Source organism: Zosterops lateralis (assembly GCF_965231275.1).
Source record: "Zosterops lateralis genome assembly, chromosome: W".
NCBI lineage: Eukaryota > Metazoa > Chordata > Aves > Passeriformes > Zosteropidae > Zosterops > Zosterops lateralis.
The window spans coordinates 2,173,347-2,194,684 of record NC_139801.1 but is presented as its reverse complement, the minus strand read 5'-3'; the positions used below and the strand labels follow the sequence as shown (position 1 = coordinate 2,194,684).

Below are 21,338 nucleotides of genomic sequence, written 5' to 3'. Positions count from 1 at the left end.
AGGAAAACATGTATCAAGGACTACAACCCTTAATGAGGAATTTTGCTAATGCAGATATGCTAAAGCTAGATTACATGGGAAAGTGTGCACCGTACAGGTTAAAAATCCCCATCAATAACTGCCAACCAGGTATCCATGAAAACCAATGAACTTTACCCTGTTAGGAACTTTACACATGCCACATATTGTTAGGGCAGCAGTTCTTAAAATAAAAATGCTAAACCAACAGAAATCAGTTCAATAACTTCAAATTTTCTCAGTACTAGGAATATATATACATGTTGACTCGATCTGAGGTCTTTTTCAACCTTAATGATTCTATGATTTGCACATTTTCATAAATCTAAATGAGAAAATGGAACAAAATTGGAGAACAAGAATCAACAGTTATTAACAGAATTAAGCCTGATTTTTATTTGGATGTAAATCAAAACCATTGTGATAACACTACTGATGATACTCCTTAAATTTTTTTCCTCCTCAAAAGACTAGGCGTCTGTTTCAATTTAAAAAAGCTGAGAAATATCACAGTACCGAAAAAGAGAACTCTTGAGAAGATTTATAAAAGTATCTCTCAGAAGAAATCAAATTTGCCAGCCTTTTTTGCCTATGAATGCTCTTTGGCTTACAGCTTTCAGAGGGGAAAAAAAAACACCCAGAAGGAAAACATGTTCTGGTTGAATCTATCACTGTACTTTGTAAACCTATGATGTAAGTAGGAAAAAACAGATTGCAAATTATGTCTCCCAATTTCATTTTTTGTTTTCCCTGTCTATTACTAGTAGTATGCTGATAAAATCTATTCGGGTAGTGCAAACAAGTCTTGTTTAATAAAGAAATGAATTTGGCATTGCATGAGTTCTTCACAGACCTATCATCACCAGATATTCATCAAGCAACAAGAATGCTAAATATACATGAAAATTGTCGTAGGAATATTTAAATTTGATTTCAACTCTCAGAAAGTTGCTAGGTACAATTTTAAGTAAATTTTAAATCACTTCTGAGTAATGAAATAGGTCTAAAATTAGAAGCAGCAAATGAATCCATCACATTCAATAGCTTCATAAGGTTAACAATTCATATAGAATTCTATAAGAGGGCAAGATGTTGATGGAATGTATCCAACAGACTTGCATTTCTACCAATGCCTCTACAGGAACCCATGTGAAACCATGATGCTCACAGACAGGACATACTTAAAAACTAGGCCGACAAATCAAAGCTTGAAAATACTTCAAAATAGAACAGCTCTCATTTTACTAAATTGTTCCTCTAAAATGAGCACTGAGGGGAAAATTCTTCCTGAGTACTTTTTTTTTTTTTGTGTATTATGACTATAGCATCTGGCACTGAGATTTAACACACAGCATTGCTGAATAAGAAATGCAAACACTGTTTATTAGCGAACCACTAGCATTATCAAAACATAGGGTATTAAAATGGTTATTTATTTGTAAATTGATTACTTGATCTTCCTAAGCAAACAATGTAATATTTAAAAACAAAGCTCATGCTGTATTTTTTAAAACCTTGTTTTTCCATTAGTCTTAGCTTAACAAGAGTCAGAAGTTACATAGTTAAAATAGCCCATTAAAATGGGCAGGTAAAACAGAAATAAACTGCAAATTCATTCTTCACCACACAGTGCAAAAATCATAGTCACAGCTTCATATTTAATGTGGAATGACTTTAAGCATACAATAGTTCAAAATACCCAGAAACTGGTTAAAAGTTAAAAACCAGTAGAACAAAACCACAGGAAATCCAAAATACATCTTTGATCTTTTTAATCCTAAATTTTAGGGTCAATCACATGCCCAAATAAACATATTTGTTTTATGGAGAAAGAAACTTTGGTATGGAATTGAACTAGCTGCATGAATAGCACCTGTAGCTTTCAAAATAAACAGTAATGGCTTATTAGACACCATGGCAGCAAGATATCCCTTTTAAAAAACCAACCAACCAGCCAAAAAACCCCAAACAACCAATACCCACCAAGACCAAGCACATGCTTGGAGACACACATCAAGGCTAGACAAAAGAAACTAGCATAATCCTTTTTTAAAGTAGTTTTAAAGCATGTATTAATTATTGTATTTCTGATGCTGAAATTAGTAAGAAATATTTCCTACAATGAGAAAGCCCTCCTTTTATTTGCTAACCACTAATAACCACTCCTTTCAAAACTGCACTCTAATGCTTGAAGAATACTATTAATATATTTCCTTAAGATTCTCTCTATTCTTCTAAAATACTGTATATTTCTATTTCACAGGCCCATGCTGTTAGTAGTAAGCATTGCAAACAAAAACACTCCCCCTACTCCAAGAGGTATTTATTAAAAAGATCAAAGATAAATTCGACCTCAAAATGGAACAAAAATGTTTTTAATCGTACCAGAAATAACAAATGATCTTTGTAATGTGTGATACACTCCTACAGCCATCAATAGTTACCAGAATGTTAGTCTATGTTTATCTGCAAGTTTTATGGGTTTGCAACAAAGCATAATACACACTGAACAGAATGAGGGAAACTTCAATTTCAAGTGTATAATGAATTTTAGTGATTTAATACATTTTAGCTTTTAGTTGCATATTCCACAGTAGTGCTGTGACAACAAATCACACCTGTGTACCAGAGCATACATCAACAGTATGGTGTAGCATTACTACACCACTGCTATACTTAGCTTTTTGAAAGAGACATAAGCACACATCAAACAATTTTCAGGGTTACTTTTTTCTTTTAATAATGTTCACTTTTTCAGTTATACTTCACTTTTTAAAATTTGAATTATTGAAAAAAAATCACTGAGAGTTTATACAGAAATAGCTATAAGGAATACCCTTACAGGCACTGATTTGACAAACGTTTATTTTAAGGGCTGAGAGGCATTAATATCAACAAACCGGACTGAAAATAATTACTAACTTTGTCTAAACTGGAAATGCCTGCTTCTGCTTGTATGTTGAAAAGGGAAATTCAGAAAGTTATAGTTTGACCTTGTTATGTCACAAAGTCAATCATAGAAAGACCTATGCATTTAACCTAAAATGATAGTGTTAAAAGCCCTTATATTAAAAAACCCCAAAACATCATGCAAAACTTTGATCAACTCTGCAGCTGCTTTAAAACTGTTGCAAGACCATACTATATATATATATATTAGCTTTTATACTGCTAATACACAACTAACAGCAAAGTTGATTAGATTAACAAAAATTTGTCTTTATATCACACTAAAGAGACAAATGCTGCAAGATTGGCAAAAACATTTAATTCTGAGCACTCAAATAGCAGGATAATTATGCATTGCAACCCCTTCACATTTAGGAAAACAAAAAATAAAACCATAATCCTGTAGTCTCATTTTACAAAATGAAGTTCTGTAAAATATTAATTGGGAGGGCAACAGTTTATGCTAACACAATGTAACTTATACAACTAGTGTCAAAGGCAAACAAAAAAAACTTCTAAAAAAAATAATCAAAATACACATAGGAACAGAAGCACAAACGCTGCATTAAATACAGTCAAGATAAAACAATGCACAAGAGAGAGAGAGACGAAGACTAAAGTTAACAACACATCTAAAGAAAATGTAATGAGGAAAAACCACTATTTTTTCCAATGACAGTTTCCATTTGCAGTCTTTCCAACCATAATCTGTCTGATACAGTATATCATTAAAATATTCAGAATCTCACAGAAGAGCTAAATTTTTCTCTTCCAAATCTAATTACTGAGTTGGTTTTGGATATTTTAAACATACATTATTATGTCCATTTAAAATCAAGGCAACAAATGGATTTTTTAGCATCTTCAATCTTAGCACTAATGACAAATGTTTCTAAAAGTTATCATAATCTTTTTTGTCTTTTTTTCCCTCTGCTTCAAATCCATCAACCCCATCACTGTCCCTTCTTCTTTTACGATTATTATGGATGTTGAAGCGTTGATTCATCTGTGGTAATGGATCCATTCCTAAAACTTTGTGTATTTGACGGAATGCAAGGAGTCTCAGCGCAAACTAGAAAAATTATAGAAAGAAGATATTTCTGTTAGAAACAAATGTCAATTTAAAATACTTTATCAATCAATTAATGAAGAACATTAGTTGTATATGATATTATCCTTAGCTCTTATCCTCTCTTCCTTCCTCCAACAAAGTCAACACAATAAAATGTGTATGTCCCATTTGCTGCTTTGATACAAAATACAACATATTAACTTAAAAATACTATACATGTGTTTTAGCTGCTGGACTTCCATTGAAGCAGCCAAGGCTTGTCATGTGTCCCAATATGCATCAGTAATCTTTAGCAAAAGGATCAAATGAAGAAGTAGGGGCAGTAAACTCAAGCTGCAAGCATGAATAGCCAATACTGTAAGCAGATACAATAAATATTTAAATTTACGCTTACACAGATTTCCTAGGGTGACTTTATGATGCTGGTATCCCCATCATCTGTCCTTTTGCTCAGAAATGGGTCCTGTAGTTTTAAGCTAGGCCCAGAGAGAGCAAATGGGGGTGGGGGGGGGGAGAAGCAGCACACAGTTCATCTGCAGAAGCTTCACTTTACTCTCCCAGAATTCCTCTCTCTCATGGACTGTGCTGCCTAGCCTGGACAGCAAGAGACAGATAAGAGCTCAGAGCTCTCGGAGTTCTCAGCTTCTGCAGAGAGAGAGACAGGGAGCTTTTCTTTGCTTTTTTCACTGGTTTTCCTCATTAGCTAAGGCACGAAAGGTTTTCTCTGGACTGTGCCTTCTTCTTCTGGGACTGTTCAGCTTTTCTCTGGTCCAGGACATCAGGAGAATAGCCTGGGGGACCCCCAGGCTGCACACCAGGCATGGCACGATGGGCCTGAGCCCTGGAGAGACTGAGCCACACCCACAGAAGGACTCTTTCTAAATTTCCCATCTCTTCAGAACAGGGAGAGGTTCCATTGTTTAATATTTCTCATTTTTTCATGCTTGTGAGTACTTAGCTTGTTAAATAAACAGTTTTTTCCTCTTCTCTCCAACTTTTCCACTTCTTGAACCGGTTAGGGGAGGGGCTGCTGAAATTTGCTTTCTAGAGGAGACCCCTTCGGAGGTTTCCCCCCAAAATTTGCCCTAAACCAGGACAATTTATAAAATATTAAATGCCAATGCAATTTTAAATCTAATAACATACTACTGTAGATTAAGCATCTTTACGGAGATTATATATATGTAGATGGGAGTGCTTCAAACTTTTCAGGAAAATATGCTAATTTTAGTACAAAAATGAACACTATTATTCATTCTCTGTTGTGACATTTTTATTGCCTAGCTTAAGACTGATCATTTGAAAGACTGGACTACATTCTAAGAAAACAAAATTCATGTCCATCATATATCTCCACTTATAAAAACACCCAAAAAAACCCCAAATCAACCAACCACCCACCCAAAAATACTATCCATCAAATTTAGTTACTTAACACATACTTTTCCTTACCTGTGCACTTGAAGTAATATCCTCTCGTTGCTGATCTGTCATTACAGCAAGTGTATCAAAAGGATCTTTCTCACAAGGGTCCAGAAGGCCAGGACCACCTAAAACAGTTAGGCTAATTAGTAGCACATCTCTACCTTATTTCAATCAAGATTACAGATTTTACATTACTTAAACATAAGTATACAGACACTGATCAACTGAAACTTGCCTTTAAGGATGATTCCTGAGGATATACACTCAAAAACTCTTCTTAGTGCATCTCCAGGACTCTGTGGTCCAGTAGCACTGCTAATTGCTTTTTCCACAAGCAACTCCATAGCCTAGAAGAACAATAAGAAAATCCAGACAATTTAGAAGACCGATTAAAAAAAAAAGCTACTACTGTTGTTCAGTACAGAACTTTTAAAGGATATTACACATCACAGAACACTTTCAGTTAAAATGAAAAAAATCAGATGTTTGTTAACAATTAATAAAAAGAAAGCTACTGTAAGATTAACATTGAGTATTGAGTACTGATATGCTGCTTCTCATCACAAGTTGTCTAAAGTTTTTCTTAGAAATTTATACAGTAGTAGCCTACTTGTAGAACTTGTCCAGTCATTTTTTGAGAGCATGAAACAGTGGGTCACTGGAATCTGTCAGCCACGTGAATAAACAGCACACAGTATGAAATGGATGAATTTGATCCATCTAATGAAATTAATAAGATGCTACAGAGATTTTTTTTTCAACAAGAATACAGAAACCTAAAGTATCCAAAATTTAATGACCTTTAAGCATTTAAGTGGCTACTAGTTCTTCAGTTTTGCAAAACTGAAGTTCACTGCAATTTTTGTTTCCTGGGTATAGGCTAACACTAACTTAGATGTTAAACAATTTTAAAAAATCCCTTGATGATAAACAGGTTTTCTAAAATTTACACTTTTTTTCCTGTGAATATTTCCATTGTTTGCCTTTATTAGACACTATTTTTTCCAGAAAAAAAATTATAAAAGATTTTTGCAAAAGTAAGCATTAAATTGATGTTTCAATACCACCTCCTTGGCAAGTTTTATTTTCAAACAATGTCTCTCTTGTTTTTTGGTGGGATTTTTGGGAGTTTGTTTTTTTGGTTCCTTTCCCAAGTTTACAGCTGCTCTAATGTTGCCTTCTATTTCTATTTTCCAAGAATAAATGTCCATTCTAATGCATGCAAGTAACTACAGGCAGTGCTGATTACAATCACTCACTAAGGGTGCCTATTCCTTTCTATTTTAGCTCAGTTTAACTGACAAATTTCAATTCTTGAGCATGGTATTTTAGTACTTACACTGTATCACTCAGGGTCAAGATTTTGAGTCTTAGCAACAATTTAGTTGTTTTCAAGTATGAAGCAAAATACATCAAGAAAGAAAAAAAGCAGATCACATTATTGCATTTATTCAAGTCTAGTTCTTTTGGATCCTCACACAATACACTGAAGTCTTCAACTTAATCATAGGAAAATGTGAATTATGATGTCCCAGTGTTTATGTGCACAAGCGGCTAGATTTCAAGTTTGGAAAATAAATAAAAATAAATCACCCTTGAATATTGGTTCCTTCTAACTTGTAGGAACTTGACACAATTCTTCTAAATTTGTTTTTATTTCTAGGTATATAAAGAGACTGATACTAATGTGTATGTTTAGATTTCCTAATATTTTCTATTATTGAAACTACTTAGGCTCTTTTTGAAAAGCTCTGGCATCTCTGGCTTGTACCAGGCTTCTAGCATACAGGTCAGGAGAAGTTCTGTATCTAGAAAAATATATTTCTTCAATCTACAAAATTTCATCTGTAACTATCAGAAATCACATATATTTTAAATCTGTCTTTTTTTTTAATTTTTTTTTTTTTGTCAGTAAGACTTTGCCAACAAGGCCAAAAGAACAACTGAATACACAAACTTCAATGGTGATTTGTGCATTGGGTACCAAGAGTGTTACTGAACAAGTTAAATTTCTTTAATAGGAAGTCTATGCAGCAGTGGGGGCAGATGTTGGAAAATTCTTTTGACTTTAGCACAATAGTGTATGATCCCTGTATTTGTGGTTAATGTTTAGTTTTGTGCCATACAGTGCTTATGCAAATACCAGAGATTAATGTGGCCTTGTGTTAACTCCCTATTTCTGACTAATAAGTCTTGTGCCAGCTAATGCTTCCTTGTTTACTTCTATCAGTGATTAATATGTATTAGCTGATATCAGTTTTGAGAACAAGGATTGTATGTCAGAGCAAAGAATGGTAAGAGAAGTACATTATGACCTGACGACATATTTGAGATACTCTGAAAGAGAAAAGATTCATCAGATGATCTAGAACCATATCCAAACAAGTCCATGGAAATAATTAGCATATATGCATGTATTCAGGAAATGTGATGAATATGCATTAGTTTCAGGAATATAACCTGGTCTGTTAGTTTGCTGCTCATGCATGCTTTGAGAAGAATCCCCCATGTATCCAGCACTGCTAATAAAGTAATGTTGGCTTTCTAACCTAGCAAATTGGTTGGAGAGTTTATTTCCCATTTTTCAGAGACAAGAGCAAGACAGGAAGCACTTTTAGGGAGAACTGAGACACACCTAGCCCTGAAATCTCTCATGAAATCCTCATAGGCAAACTCAAGTATGGACTGGATGAGTGGACAGTGAGGTGTATTGAGAACTGGCTGAACGGCAGATCCCAGAGGGTTGTGATCAGTGGCACAGGGTCTAGTTGGAGGCCTGTCACTAGTGGTATGCCCCAAGGTTCTATACTGTGTCCAGTATTGTTTAATGTGTTCATCAATGACTTGGACAAAGGGGCAGATGCCTCCTCAGCAAGTCTGCTGATGACAAAAAGCTGGGAGGAGTGGCTGATACCCCAGGGTGCTGTGCTGCTCTTTAGAAGGACCTCAACAGGTTGGAGAGATGAACAGAGAGGAACCGCCTGAAATTCAACAAAGGCAAGTGCAGAGTCCTGCACCTGGTAAGAAATAACCCCAAGCACCAGTACAGGCTGGGGGTGACCTGCTGGAAAGCAGCTCTGTGGATAAGGACCTGGGGGTTGTGGTGGACAACAAGTTGTCCATGAGCCAGCAGTGCCCTTGTGGCCAAGAAGGCCAATAGTATCCTGGGGTGTATTGGGAAGAGTGTTGCAAGAAGGTTGAGGGAGGTGATCCTGCCCCTATACTCAGCCCTGGTATGCTGGAGTGCTATGTCCAGTTCTGGGCTCCTCAGTACAAGAGAGACATGGAGCTCCTGGAGGAGGTCCAGCAGAGGGCTATGAAGTTGATCAAGGGTCTGGAGTATCTCTCTTAGGAGGAAAAGCTGAGGGAACTGGGCTTGTTCAGCCTTGAGAAGAGGCAACTGAGAGGGGACCTCATCAGTTTCTATAAGTACCTAAAAGGTGAGTGTCAGAGGATAGAGCCAGGCTATTCTTGGTGATGCCGACCAATAGAACAAGAAGCAATGTGCAGAAACTGATGCACAGGAAGTTCCACCTGAATATAAAGAAGAACTCCTTTATTCTGTGAGTGACCATGCACTGGAACAGGTTATCCAGAGAGGTTGTGTAGTCTCTCTCACTGGAGATATTCCAGATCCATCTGGATGCAGTCCTGTGCCATGTGCTCTGAGATGATCCTGTTTGAGCAGGGAGGCTGAACTAGATGACCCACTGTGGTCCCTTCCAACTTTACCCATCCCACGATTCTGTGACACATTGCTTCTTTTCTGGCTGTGCTTTAGAACAGATATGAGAAATAAGAAACAACATTCCTTGTTCTTCATCTATGTGCCTGCTGTGTGTTGCAATATTTTAAAGGATGCTTTTCTAAAAGTATGCCTGGGTTTATTCTTTGGCTACTTAGTAAGCAATATTGAGGGTACTTACATGCTTCTGAGCTTCTGTTAAACTATATTTGTACAGTATATCTTTCATTAAGTATAGCACAGAAATTAGATTTTTTTTTTTACTTTAAATATTTTAAAAAGCAGAAATAATTGCTCCACATTACATTTTTTTCCAGTCAGCAAGCTTATTACAATTGTAAAACATTTGTCATTGAAATAATGCCAACTATTATAATTGTCTTGACAATGTTAGCACTCTTCCTGCCAAAACTGAAAGTCTACATTAGGAAGCAGCACAGTGCAACAGGATTTGGTCTATGAAACTGTTGCCATAAGGCCTCCGTTAGCAGTAGTTAGGCTAAGGAGTTCCCTGTTGCAGGCCCATGGGAACCAAACCTGAGAAATGAGGCCTGAGAATCTGCTGATGCAAGGAACAACGTTTAAAGGACTTAGTAGAGCATGTAGTACATACAGGTATACAAATTACTTGTGAAATATGATTACATGGTTACCAATAAAATGTTTTCTATGGTGGGAGTTAAGCTTAGAAAATTAACCTTTATTTTAGCTAAAGCAAGCGTGCAAAATTTATAACCGTTAGAAAGGTTACCTGGAAGATGAATGTGAATGTTTGAAGTGAAGTATGTAGGAAACTGCACGTAGGCTGATGAAGTAAGACTTGTAACAAAGGTATAAAAGATGAGCATCTTTTGTAACCAACTCGGGACACTGACTTGGGACGCTAGTCCTCAGGTCCCCAGGGCCCTGAATAAAGCACCGCATAAACTGACACTCTGTTGGTTTGTGTTTTCTCTCGGGAACGGGCAACAAAACAAAACAGTCAAAGTTGAATTTACCTCATCATGTATATGCTTCAGAGATTTTTGATCAGACTAACTTTGTGCAGTCCACAGATTGAACATTTATTAATATTTGGAACACAAGTTGCACTCCTGGAGAGCATCATTTAAGATAGTCAATGTAAAAGAATGCTCCAAAACCACTCAGCTGCAAGAATTGAGATAGGTAACCAGTTACAACCTAGAGAGCTGTGTCTGACACTGATTAAAATGCCAATGGTGACACATACACAGACTAGTACTGCGGTATTTCATCTTGCAGAAACAACATATTAATGATTGCAGGAATTGCTGTGATTTATTCTTTCAAGTAGCCTTTCTGTTATCACAGAGCTATCTAGGCATAGCTGACATAATTTTCTACCAGTTTCAGTAAAGTCTGAGCAATTCAGAGTAGGCTGTAAGAAAAAAAATAGATTCTTTGATACAGAGTAAAGGAAAAAATGCTGAAATATAGAATAAAAACGCTACCCTCAAAGAATTCCAAACAACAAGAAAATTCCTTTTGAAAAAAGTTTTCAGCTCCACATGGCAAAACCACAGAAAATGAAATTTTTAGAGGTAATCTGGATTGTTTGCTGGGGGAAACCAAAAAATCAACCAACCAACCAACCAAAACCCAACGTTACTCCTTGAAAAAAATCTAAATTTTAAAACTGTAGTTACACATTCCCATGCTTTATTTGCAGTGGATTAAAAAAAACCCCAATGTGCATTAAAAAGACTCATTCAAAAGAACATTACTCACCCAGCTTGGAAAATCAGACCAAGTTGGAACCCGCTGACAGAGGTCACGAAGAATACGTATGATAACCACACAGGACTGCAGACCATTAGCCCTAGCCTTGAGAGCAATACAAAATCAAATTAATTCCAGTATATACAGCAAATAGGACTTGTTGAAAGACTAAAATACTGCTTTTCAATGGAAGCTCAGATACAAGACTGAAACAAATTATTCTACAACTTTATTCTAAGAGCTGCCATTTACAGCAGTATTTTATACAGGGTTAGTAATTTAAAGTGATAGAAGTCAAAGTGCACAGATTATACAAGAATAACATTTCTTGATCCCCTATACACTTTGACCTATGTTCACCTGCAACAATACAGTATTTTTCTATATTAGTAATAAAAATGAATGTCTAAGAAATAGGTATAGAGACTGAAAGGTGAAGGGAATCTGTTTGGTTTCTTTATTGTGCCTTTGCCAGAATGCAGTTACTAAACCAAACAGTTGCTTCTTGCCTTTCATTCCCTACACTTAAAGAAATAGGAAAAAAGTCTTAAATCTAAACACAAAGCTTTAAACACATATTCTATTATTTAAAGTTACTCTGCAGCCTTATGGAATATATAACAAATATACAACATATGATCACCCCAAGTGAGTCAAGCTTTCAAAATCGTCTTGTCAATGACCAGAAAAAGAAAAAAAAAGGTCAAATGAGCAATAACTGCATACAGCAGTTCCTCGCTACTCAACCTTCTACACTTAAATTCAGGGACCAGAAAAATATTAAGTATTATTAGCATGAACAACACTGAGTGTTTTCACACAGTTAAATGTTTATATTGCAACTGAACTAATCTCTCATAAGGCTACAAGAAGAAAATAAAATGATGTTCCGAACCTGGAACCACTTAGCGTGGCGTAGAGCAGCCAGAGCGTCAAGGCATTTTTGCCTGTCCAAGACGTCCGGTGGGTCTTTCACCATACCCGAGGTTACATCTAAAATGGATTGAATTGGCAAAATGCAGTGAGGAATGGGTGTTTGACCATTTTAAAGTAGCTTCAATGTCACACATGCCATTTAATGCTTGAATCCTTGAACAACAAATGTAATTGTTCAATAAAAGTAATTCAATTAGTATTAGGACATTAACCCAGTATGAAGATTGTAGAATCATATTAAACTTTAGCTGTCAGATTATTTTCAAATGCATTGCAGATTGTGCAATACATAGTATTTCTTTCTTTAAGCTAACACTGGAAAAACATATATCCCCTAAAATTAAATAGCAAAGGAAGAATGGTTGGACACAGTGCACCAGCACAGAAACCACAAGACAGAAGGAACACTAAAAATCCACTTTAACAAAGTAGAAATATTCACACTTAGTTTCATGAAAATTTTAATGGTCGCATGCTATTTGGGACCTACTCTTTTTAAGAAAAGCTAAGTATATAAAAAAAACCCACTTAAAAGCACTAGATATTTTGTAATGTTATTTTTATCATACCTTAAACTTGAAATGGAAATTATTTTGCATTTAAAAAAACTGACTAAAGGAATATGAAATGCTTTTCAGTTTTAAGAGTTCCATTACTTTTTAATATCCTCTCTTATTCATATAAATTCCTCAGTCCATGATATATGTGCTTCAATATCATTCAGGATGCAAGGAAGGATCTGAATTGGGACTGCTTTACTTATGATTCAGCAAGAAAAAGAAAAGCCAAAAAAGGAAAAACCAAAGTAGACTATCTGAAAGAAGGGCCAGAAGGAGAATCTGGGGAACTACAGGCCTGTCAGCCTGACCTTGGTACCAGACTGTAGGAACATCCGTGGCCCATCTTTCCCAACACCAGAGAATGTAATGGAGCAGATCATCTTGAGTGTCATCATGTGGCATACAGAGGACAACCAGGGGATCAGGCCCAGCCATCATGGGTTTAGGAAAGGCAGGTCCTGCTTAAATGACCTTATCTCCCTCTGTGACAGGGTGACCCATTTAGTGGATGAGGGAAAGGCTGGGGATCTGGGATCTTGTCTACCTAGACCTAGTAAAGCCTTTGACACCATTTCTCACAGCATTCCTCTGGAGAAACTGCCTGCCCATGGCTTAGACAGGTGCACTCTTTCTTGAGTAAAAACCTGTCTGGACAGCCGGGCCCAGAGTGTGGTGGGGAATGGAGTGACTGGCAGTCAGTCACTAGTGGGGTTCCCCAAGGCTCAGTACTGGGGCCGGTCCTGTTTAATATCCTTATCATGATGTGGATGAGGAGATTGAGTGCACCCTCAGTAAATTTGCAGATGACACAAAGTTGGGTGGGAGTGTTGATCTGCTCGAGGGTTGGAAGGTTCTGCAGAGGAATCTGGACAGGCTGGATTGATGAGCTGAGGCCAATGGTATGAGGTTCAACAAGGCCAAGTGCCAGGTCCTGCACTTGGGTCACAACAACCCCATGCACCACTACAGGCTGAGGGGAGAATTGGCTGGAAAGTTGCTTAGCAGAAAAGGACCTGGGGGCAATGGTTGACAGCGGCTAAACATGAGGCAGCGTGTGCCCAGGTGGCCAAGAGGGCCAATGGCATCCTGGATTGTATCAGCAATAGTGTGGCCAACAGGACTAGGGAAGTGACTGCCCCTCTCTACTGGGCACTGGTGAGGCCACACCTCAAATCCTGTGTTCAGTTTTGGGCCCCTCAAAACAAGACAGACACTGAGGTGCTGGAGAGTGTCCAGAGAAGGGCAACCGAGATAGTGAAAGGTCTAGAGCACAAGTCTTATGAGGAGTGGCTGAGGGAGCTGGAGGTGTTTATTCTAGAGAAAACGAGGCTCAGGAGGGACCTTATCACTCTCTACAACCACCTGAAAGGAGGTTGTAGCAAGGTGATTGTTGCTCTCTTTTCCCAAGTAACAAACAATAGGACAGGAGGAAATGACCAAGTTGTGCCAGGGGAGGTTTAGATTGGATATTAGGAAAAATTTCTTCACAGAAAAGGTCACCAAGGATTGGAAGAGGCTACCCAGGGAAGTAGCTGAGTCACCATCCTTGAAGGGATTTAAAAGAAGCGTAGATGTGGCAGTGTAGATGCAGTGGACTTGGAAGCATTAGTTTAACAGTTGGAGTTGATAATCTTGAAGGGCTTTTCCCACCTAAATGATTATATGATTCTATTATTCTAAAATATGGCAGATCTTTTATATTTAAATGTTCAGAAAAGGATTAAATACAAAGCAGATTAAACCTTTTGGAAATGGTTTAAATCAATGAAACTGGAACCACTGAACAATACGAAATGGCACCTTCAAATTACTTTAAAAATTGTAGGGATGTAGCAATGTATCTGAATAACTTAGGCCATTCTCTGTACCAGTCAAACTGTTTGTAGATAAGAAGACACATGCAGTCTAGTTTTTCAGAGTTCTCAGGGATTTGTCAAGGCTATGGGAACAACAACAGGTCTAAAAATGAGGTAGAGCCTGGGAAAGTGTGTACAAGAAATGCAAAACTTTGATAGAGGACACACAACATGATTATGGACACTTGACCAATTAGGTGCCCTGAAGGATCTGTGCCTGTCTGATGGACAAATGACTTAGCCAATTGGGAGACTCCTGTACGCATGAACAGTAGTGCTAGAAACTATAACTGTGGCTTAATGTAAACAATAAATCAGCTTCTATTAGAATCATATTGATTTGTTTATTTCAGTAGCCCATTTTCCCCTTGCATAGGGATATAATGTAACGATCACTTTTAAAAGTATTTTGTTTTACTAATTATGAAAATGGCTATTGTGACTAGTGACAAAGTATACTGGTACCATAACTGGTGATACACCAGGCGAGATGAAAGAAAAAGCCTTCACTCAATGGCACTCATTTCACAGGAGCTGGCTGAATGGAATATAATTTACTCCAGCAAGATATTAAGTTGGGTAACTCTGAGAATAGAAGTTATATATATAGTCTCATGAAACATGCCAGCAAGTAGGGATGATGCAGAAAGAGTTCAGAAACCATCTATTTATACACAAATGCAAAATAAATAGTAGGATACTTTAAATAGTAGGATACTTTAGAGAGAACTAAAAAGTCATGAATGAACATGCATGGTTCTATAACTTTGCAAAACTTAAATCTGAAGTACTTCATTCAGATTTGGGCATTTTTTTAATAGGATAGTCCCATTGCTCTGCATAGGGCTAAAAGGGGGAAGATTTCAAAATAAGAACAAAGCCAAGAACATAGGTATCTTCTCAAACAGATGTTTAAACTTATGGACTATATGTTAAAATGGAAAGAAGAATAACTGAACCAACAAGGTATTTACACAGCAAATGAAGACATTTAAAGTGGCATTTCATTTAAAACAAAACAAATCAAACCAACACCTATACAAGAGGGGTGCCAGGTAAGATAACTGATGAAACAAGTAAAACTTGGATATAAAAAGACAAGGAGTACATTTAGAAAAAATGCACAGCAGGAAAGTAAGAGGCAAAATAAGACTGAGAAATTAAAAATGTGTCTCTTCTGTTTAGTAGCCTAATCAGTCCATTTTTTACAGTCTTTTAAAGCTACTATGAGAATAGATTATACTATGCAAACTTTTATCACAATAACTCACTACATAATTTGAAACTCCAATTACTTCTAGCTTCAAAAAAATTAAATTTGGAAAATAATTTTACTAAAAAGAATTACAATTTAAGTGCACAGAAGAGAATCATACTCAGTGCTGGAAATGTCAATCTAAAATGTGCTACTACTAGGCATCATATGAATATGCTTGAAACTTTAAAAGACTGAGAAGTTGTAAGACACCTAATTGCACTGAGAATACATTGACTGGAAAAAATGTATGAAGGAAACTCTTCTAACACTTAATCTGTGAATTTTTGCGTGTTTTACATTTCAGGATTAACCCCTTAAATAGTCTTTAACTAAATTCAGATACCTAACCTACCACCCTGTTGAGCTAAGACAAAAAAGTTGAAATAATTTACAAAACGCAAGCACAAATTCTTACTCTATATAACTTATAACTTAACCCCTAAATATAAGGGGTTAATCTTCAGCTAGACATGCTGTGTCCACACTACTTCATCATTAAAAGTGAACAGGCATGTCAATTTTACCAAGTTTTATTACGCAAAATACATTTTACCCAGTCAACTATTTGAAAACTAGTGTGAACACTGCTTAATTCTAGGATAGAGACAAAGACAAAAAGAAAAACCTCCAGAGTAACAGTAGGTGCTAGGACTATGCATCCAAATCCCTCCTTTGTAAAGTATGGCAGGTGTGACACTGAGCTTCAGAAAATCTTGGTCAAAAATCCTTCCGATGTCTTGTCAGCAACCCCTGACAGGAATCAAGACCCTTTGCTAGATAGCTTAGGACTGGGCTGTTAGCTAAGGATAAAATAAAAAAGACACATGCGCACATATATATATGCTTTTATAAATATGTACGCTTTGTTTGCTGAAGGAAAGACTCCAAAGTTGAGTTAGAGCCCTTTGAATATATCAGATTTGGTAAACTGTCGAATGCACAATACTGTAAGGAACAGTACCTATGTGGTTAACAATTTTATTTCACACTGGTTTTGGTTTGGGTTTTTTTAGCCTTTTATCATGTAATGGGATTATTACACATCAAACATGTTTCTATTCCTCATGCGAGTCTCAGTCTCAGCTTAACTCAAACTGCAGGCTAAAAATAATAAAAAAAAAAACAACAAAACTTTAAACCATTGTAAGAGCATGAGGAGCTGCAGTAAGAAAAAACACAAACATATACTATTACTCTGCAGCAAATAAGCAGAAGTCTTCATAATAAGGCCTTCTTTCCTGCAATAATTTGCAATTCAGTCTTCTATTTGCTCTAGCTTCAAAAGTGAACTTTTTATACTGCTCAGTGTCTTGAAAAGAAATCTAACTTGATTTTGCTTGCCTAGAGGCAGTACTCCAGCAGTGAATAAACTCATTTTAACTCAAGTGTGGGTCAGACAAAAGTACAGATTTGTTTCCTTTAGGTGGCATAAATTAAGAGATTGATCCTAATAATTTGAAATTTGTTTTCTTTTTAGTCTACATCATACAATTTTAGGTCAGAAAATGGAAATTTAGTATTGTGGCAGGATCAGTATTGCACTTTTTCACAGTATGTTAATAAACAAACATGGTGTTTAAGGTTAAATCAATTTAATGCTTAATGTAATTTAATAATCAAATATTTTAAAGCATTCTTTATGAGCTTAATACATGAAGTCTGATTCAGCACAGACAAATTAAGTCATGTTACACTTAAGATTTTCAAAAACAAGTAAACTGGTTGGTTGTGACAGTATATGTACAAAGACTTTATATCTAGGAATAATACGTAAAGCTCAAAAATCATGTACAAAGCACTCTTAAAGACTCTTCAGAAATCATCCAAACTAGAGAATGTATCTTGACATTTTTCTTTCTGATTATGTAGGATGACTGTTAACACAGCTTGCTTACCATGCAATAGTCATAGCTACAGAACATTTACTAATGCAATATAAAATTCTCAAGTAAGTTAGAGGACATGTAATGATGAGATGAAATTAAAAAAGTCTCTGTGGCTTATATAAATACATATATACACAAGCACAAGTATACATGATCTCTCTCAACTATGAAAATACAGGATTAAAAGAAAACAAAAGTTAATTTTATCTGACCCGTAAACAAAAGGAACCAATGTACTGTAAACATCAATCATATTTGTTGGCTTCAAAGCTTTTAAAGCTTGTAAAGCATTACAAAACAAACCATAAAGCAACATTGCTGGCACCAGAGGAACTGTGAATTTCAGAAATGTCATTTTATTTACAAACTCCACTTTCTGCTACAGCTGAAACAACAAAGCCATTTCTTATTTTCCTAGTCTGAGTTTGCCAGTTGGATAAAAGACTGGTTGCAATATCAGGAGCCTAAATATATTCAAAAATAACTCCAGACCAAAAGGCAACCTCAGAGTGCTGGAAAAAATTACATCTTTTAAAATTATAAGCACCGTTACCATCAAAAATATTATAAAAGTACATTTTAAGTGGTGCTGCTATTTGGAATATGTAAATTATGTTAATACTGATCCAGCTAAAACTTGAAAATGTGATCTTTCTTTTAAGGCAGGACTGCATTAGAAAGACAGTTTATAGCCACTTATAAAATACTTAGTTTTCCCTATAATTTTATAAGAGGGTAAAAAAAAATCAAGTTTGTACCTTTTCCAGAAAGCTGAGGTTGGACTTCAGGTTAGAATTTTTAAAAATTAAATGCATCCTATAAGCATTTTTTATAGCAAATTGTTCTCTACTGAGGCTGCTTGTTGAAAAACAAGGTTTTGATCAAGTACATTAGTTATGCCAGCATGTTGCCTTCTAGGACCTCAATGCCATCTTAAGCAGAATAAATAGAAGTAACATCTTTAACAACTTCCCAACCTCCATCCCTCATGTTCTCCTCCCGAATGACTGGAGATGTCAGTGTGATAGTAACTTGCATTTTGGGTTCCACACATGAATTTAAAATTATTGCTGCTTCTGGGACTGCACACTTGATATCATATTTCTCAGGACTTATTACCTAAATATCAAGAAACAGAAATTTCTATTAGCATGTGGCCAAGAAAAGTAAGGGGAAGAAAATGGATTTCAACATAGCCCTTTTTAACATAAAGGCAGAAACGCAATATAATTATATGAAGCAAATACCTCTGTATTCAAAGAAACAACAGTATACACAATTAATACATATATATGGACTTGAATACTGTTTCCAAATCATTAATGAAAACACACAGCAGTTGCCAAGTGTGCAAATGAGAAAAAGACAGCCAAGTGAAATTCATATAATAAGTAAATTACATAACAAGAATCTTGACAGTATTTGAGATAAATAAAAGCCTCAGTGCCACTTCAAATGCCAGTTGAATATTTTTCTCATTAGAACATAGGAGCCTTTAAAAAGCACAAAGATGCAGTGGTGGTTCTTCAAGCTTGCAGTTACAAGATGAGTACTGCAAGTCACATTCTATACTTGGCTATCACAACATCCTCTGATGAGAGCAAAGGATAAGATTAATACCGGGGGAAAAATAGTAAGAGTAACAAGGTGGTTACTCAGAATTGCTTCTTGTGACTAGATTTAATAACTCTACCCTCAAAATAAAGCTGTAGGCACCTCTTTCACCTTCTTCCACAAACTAGAGGGACAAGTGAATTCTCCACAAAGCCAGACCAAGATGTGCAGTTTTTAAGCTTTCTTTTGTTATTTCAAATGAGCAAACCCAAGATTATTTTCTAATTAATCTGATCCTGCTAATGCTTCTACCATGCCACTGATTCTGTTGAGTATTTTACCAGACTGCACTGAAGTATTAATGCTGTGAAAAGCATCCTATAACAAGAGTGGACAGGCTTTGTTCAGTAGAACGCACTGAAGCTAAAAACTTTATTATGTATTTTCATTTCTTGTAGAAATACAGCAAATGGTTTATATGAATTTTGCTGAATGGTTTAAGACTACATGTACTTTTTTTTAGTGCCAAATTAAAAAAACACACACAAGACTTAGTCAACTACTTCTGGGACTACAAAGCACTGACACATACAAACTGGAAACAAGACAAGTACAAAGATACTGGCATTAATGGAGAACTTTGACCTTCAGGCAGTGCAAGCTTCCTGTAACACCACATAAATTACCTCTATCGCTGCTGGTAACTGGATAATAGTCTTTCTTCTGCTCATTTCTATTTCCCAGTTGAAGGAAATCTATTAAATGATGATTGATACTGCACTGCTAGCATAAGTGCCTAGACACTTGAATGGATGTAATATGCAGACAGCAAAACAGGCAGCATAGTCCCTGAATTCAGACACAAACACTCAGAAAATGAAAAGAAACTGTACCTGAGCTATGAAATGCATCACAGTCAGCCCTACAGACATTTGACTTGAGGACAGACTTTTACAGTATTTTTACCAAAATTCAAATCCCAAAATGTAAATATTACTTACTGCAAGTTGTTTGGGAAGACTTTCAGCAATAAAATCAAGTAACATCTTTGAAGGCTTCTCAGCACATAACAAAACAAGATTGACATTTCGGTCTCCACGGAGTAACAAACCTTTAGCCAAAACGCCCACCCGTAAAACTCCTTTCAAAGCTCTGTGAATTATAGTTAAAAGCTGCATTTAAAATACTATAAAAATCATAAAATAAAACATGAAGATAGAAAAATTAAATAAAACAGCAGTATTACATATACTCTTGAGGCCACAGTGACATATGCCATATCAAAACCAAAGGGAACAGAATTCCTGAAAGCACTGATAACAGTACAAAGAAAAACATAAAATGGCTTTAAAAACAAGTCATAAAATTCTTAAAAAAATAATAAGGAAAAAAATACCTGTCTTTACTGCTGTCTTTTTTGTCATCTCCCTCTTTGCTCTTGCTTTTTTCATGGTCAGACATATTGTCAGAAACAAGTTTCAAAGCACGCTCAGTAATACTAACAATTTTTTGGACTGCTTGAAGTTCCTCCTCTGTTGGATATATAGCTGCATGTTTGGTCATCACATAGCGGTCATCAGAGGAGTCAGGGCGGCGTAGAGGCTAAACAGATGAAAAAGCACATTTCTGAAATTTGGGTACACAACAGGTCAAGGCAGGTGACTACTCTGCTCTGCTCTCCTCTCATGAGACCCCAACTTCATCCAGCTCTGGCAATCCCAACATAAGAAGGATGTGGACCTACTGGAGTAAGTCCAGAGGAGGCCACCAAGATGATCACAGGGCTGGAGCACCTCTCCTAGGAAGACAGGCTGAGAGAATTGGGGCTGTTCAGCCTGGAGAAGAGAATGCTCTAGGGAGATCTTAGAGCACCTTCCAGTACCTAAAGGGGGCCTACAAGAGAGCTAGAGAGGAACTTTATACAAGGGCATGTAGTGAAAAGACAAGGGCTTTAAACTGAGAGGATAGGTTTACATTAGATGTTAGGAATAAATTCTTTACTGTGAGGGTGGTGAGGCCCTGGAACAGGTTGCCCATAGAAGCTGTGAATGCCCCATTCCTGGATGTGTTCAAGGACAGGTTGGATGTGGCTCCGAGCAACCTGGTCTAGTGGAAGGTATCCCTGCCCATGGTAGGAGCTTGGAACTAGATGATCTTTAAGGTCCATTCCAACCCAAACTATTCTATAACTCTATTATATACTTTCAAGTTCACAGGTGGTGTGACCAAAAACCAAATGTGGCTAAACAACAGAATATTCAAACCTCAAATTATTAAGATGTAAGGAAACATGAACTGAAGTATCCTTAATAATTTATACTGATCACAATCAATCATAT

The 21,338-nt window shown here is 36.4% G+C and overlaps 1 protein-coding gene across 9 annotated transcripts in view; it reads right to left on the bottom strand.

Annotated features, from left to right (window-relative positions):
* Nucleotides 1-1,218: 1,218 nt before the first annotated feature.
* The window catches only part of LOC310922166 (zinc finger RNA-binding protein-like), a 50,919-nt gene continuing 30,799 nt past the window's right edge, over nt 1,219-21,338 (bottom strand). For 3 of the 9 annotated variants that reach the window (XM_083882568.1, XM_083882569.1, XM_083882572.1), the window contains 8 exons: nt 20,396-20,601; nt 20,001-20,151; nt 18,423-18,564; nt 11,845-11,942; nt 10,959-11,054; nt 5,700-5,811; nt 5,492-5,589; nt 1,221-4,039 (listed from right to left, as the gene is read on the bottom strand). In XM_083882568.1, the coding sequence (XP_083738694.1) occupies nt 3,860-4,039; nt 5,492-5,589; nt 5,700-5,811; nt 10,959-11,054; nt 11,845-11,942; nt 18,423-18,564; nt 20,001-20,151; nt 20,396-20,601 (1,083 nt within the window). In that variant the 3' untranslated portion in view covers nt 1,221-3,859. Of the gene's footprint in view, nt 5,125-5,491; nt 5,590-5,699; nt 5,812-9,005; nt 9,240-10,958; nt 11,055-11,844; nt 11,943-18,422; nt 18,565-20,000; nt 20,152-20,395; nt 20,602-21,338 lie in introns of those variants that run through there. The other 6 variants (XM_083882564.1, XM_083882566.1, XM_083882565.1 and 3 more) reach the window with 4 other exon arrangements.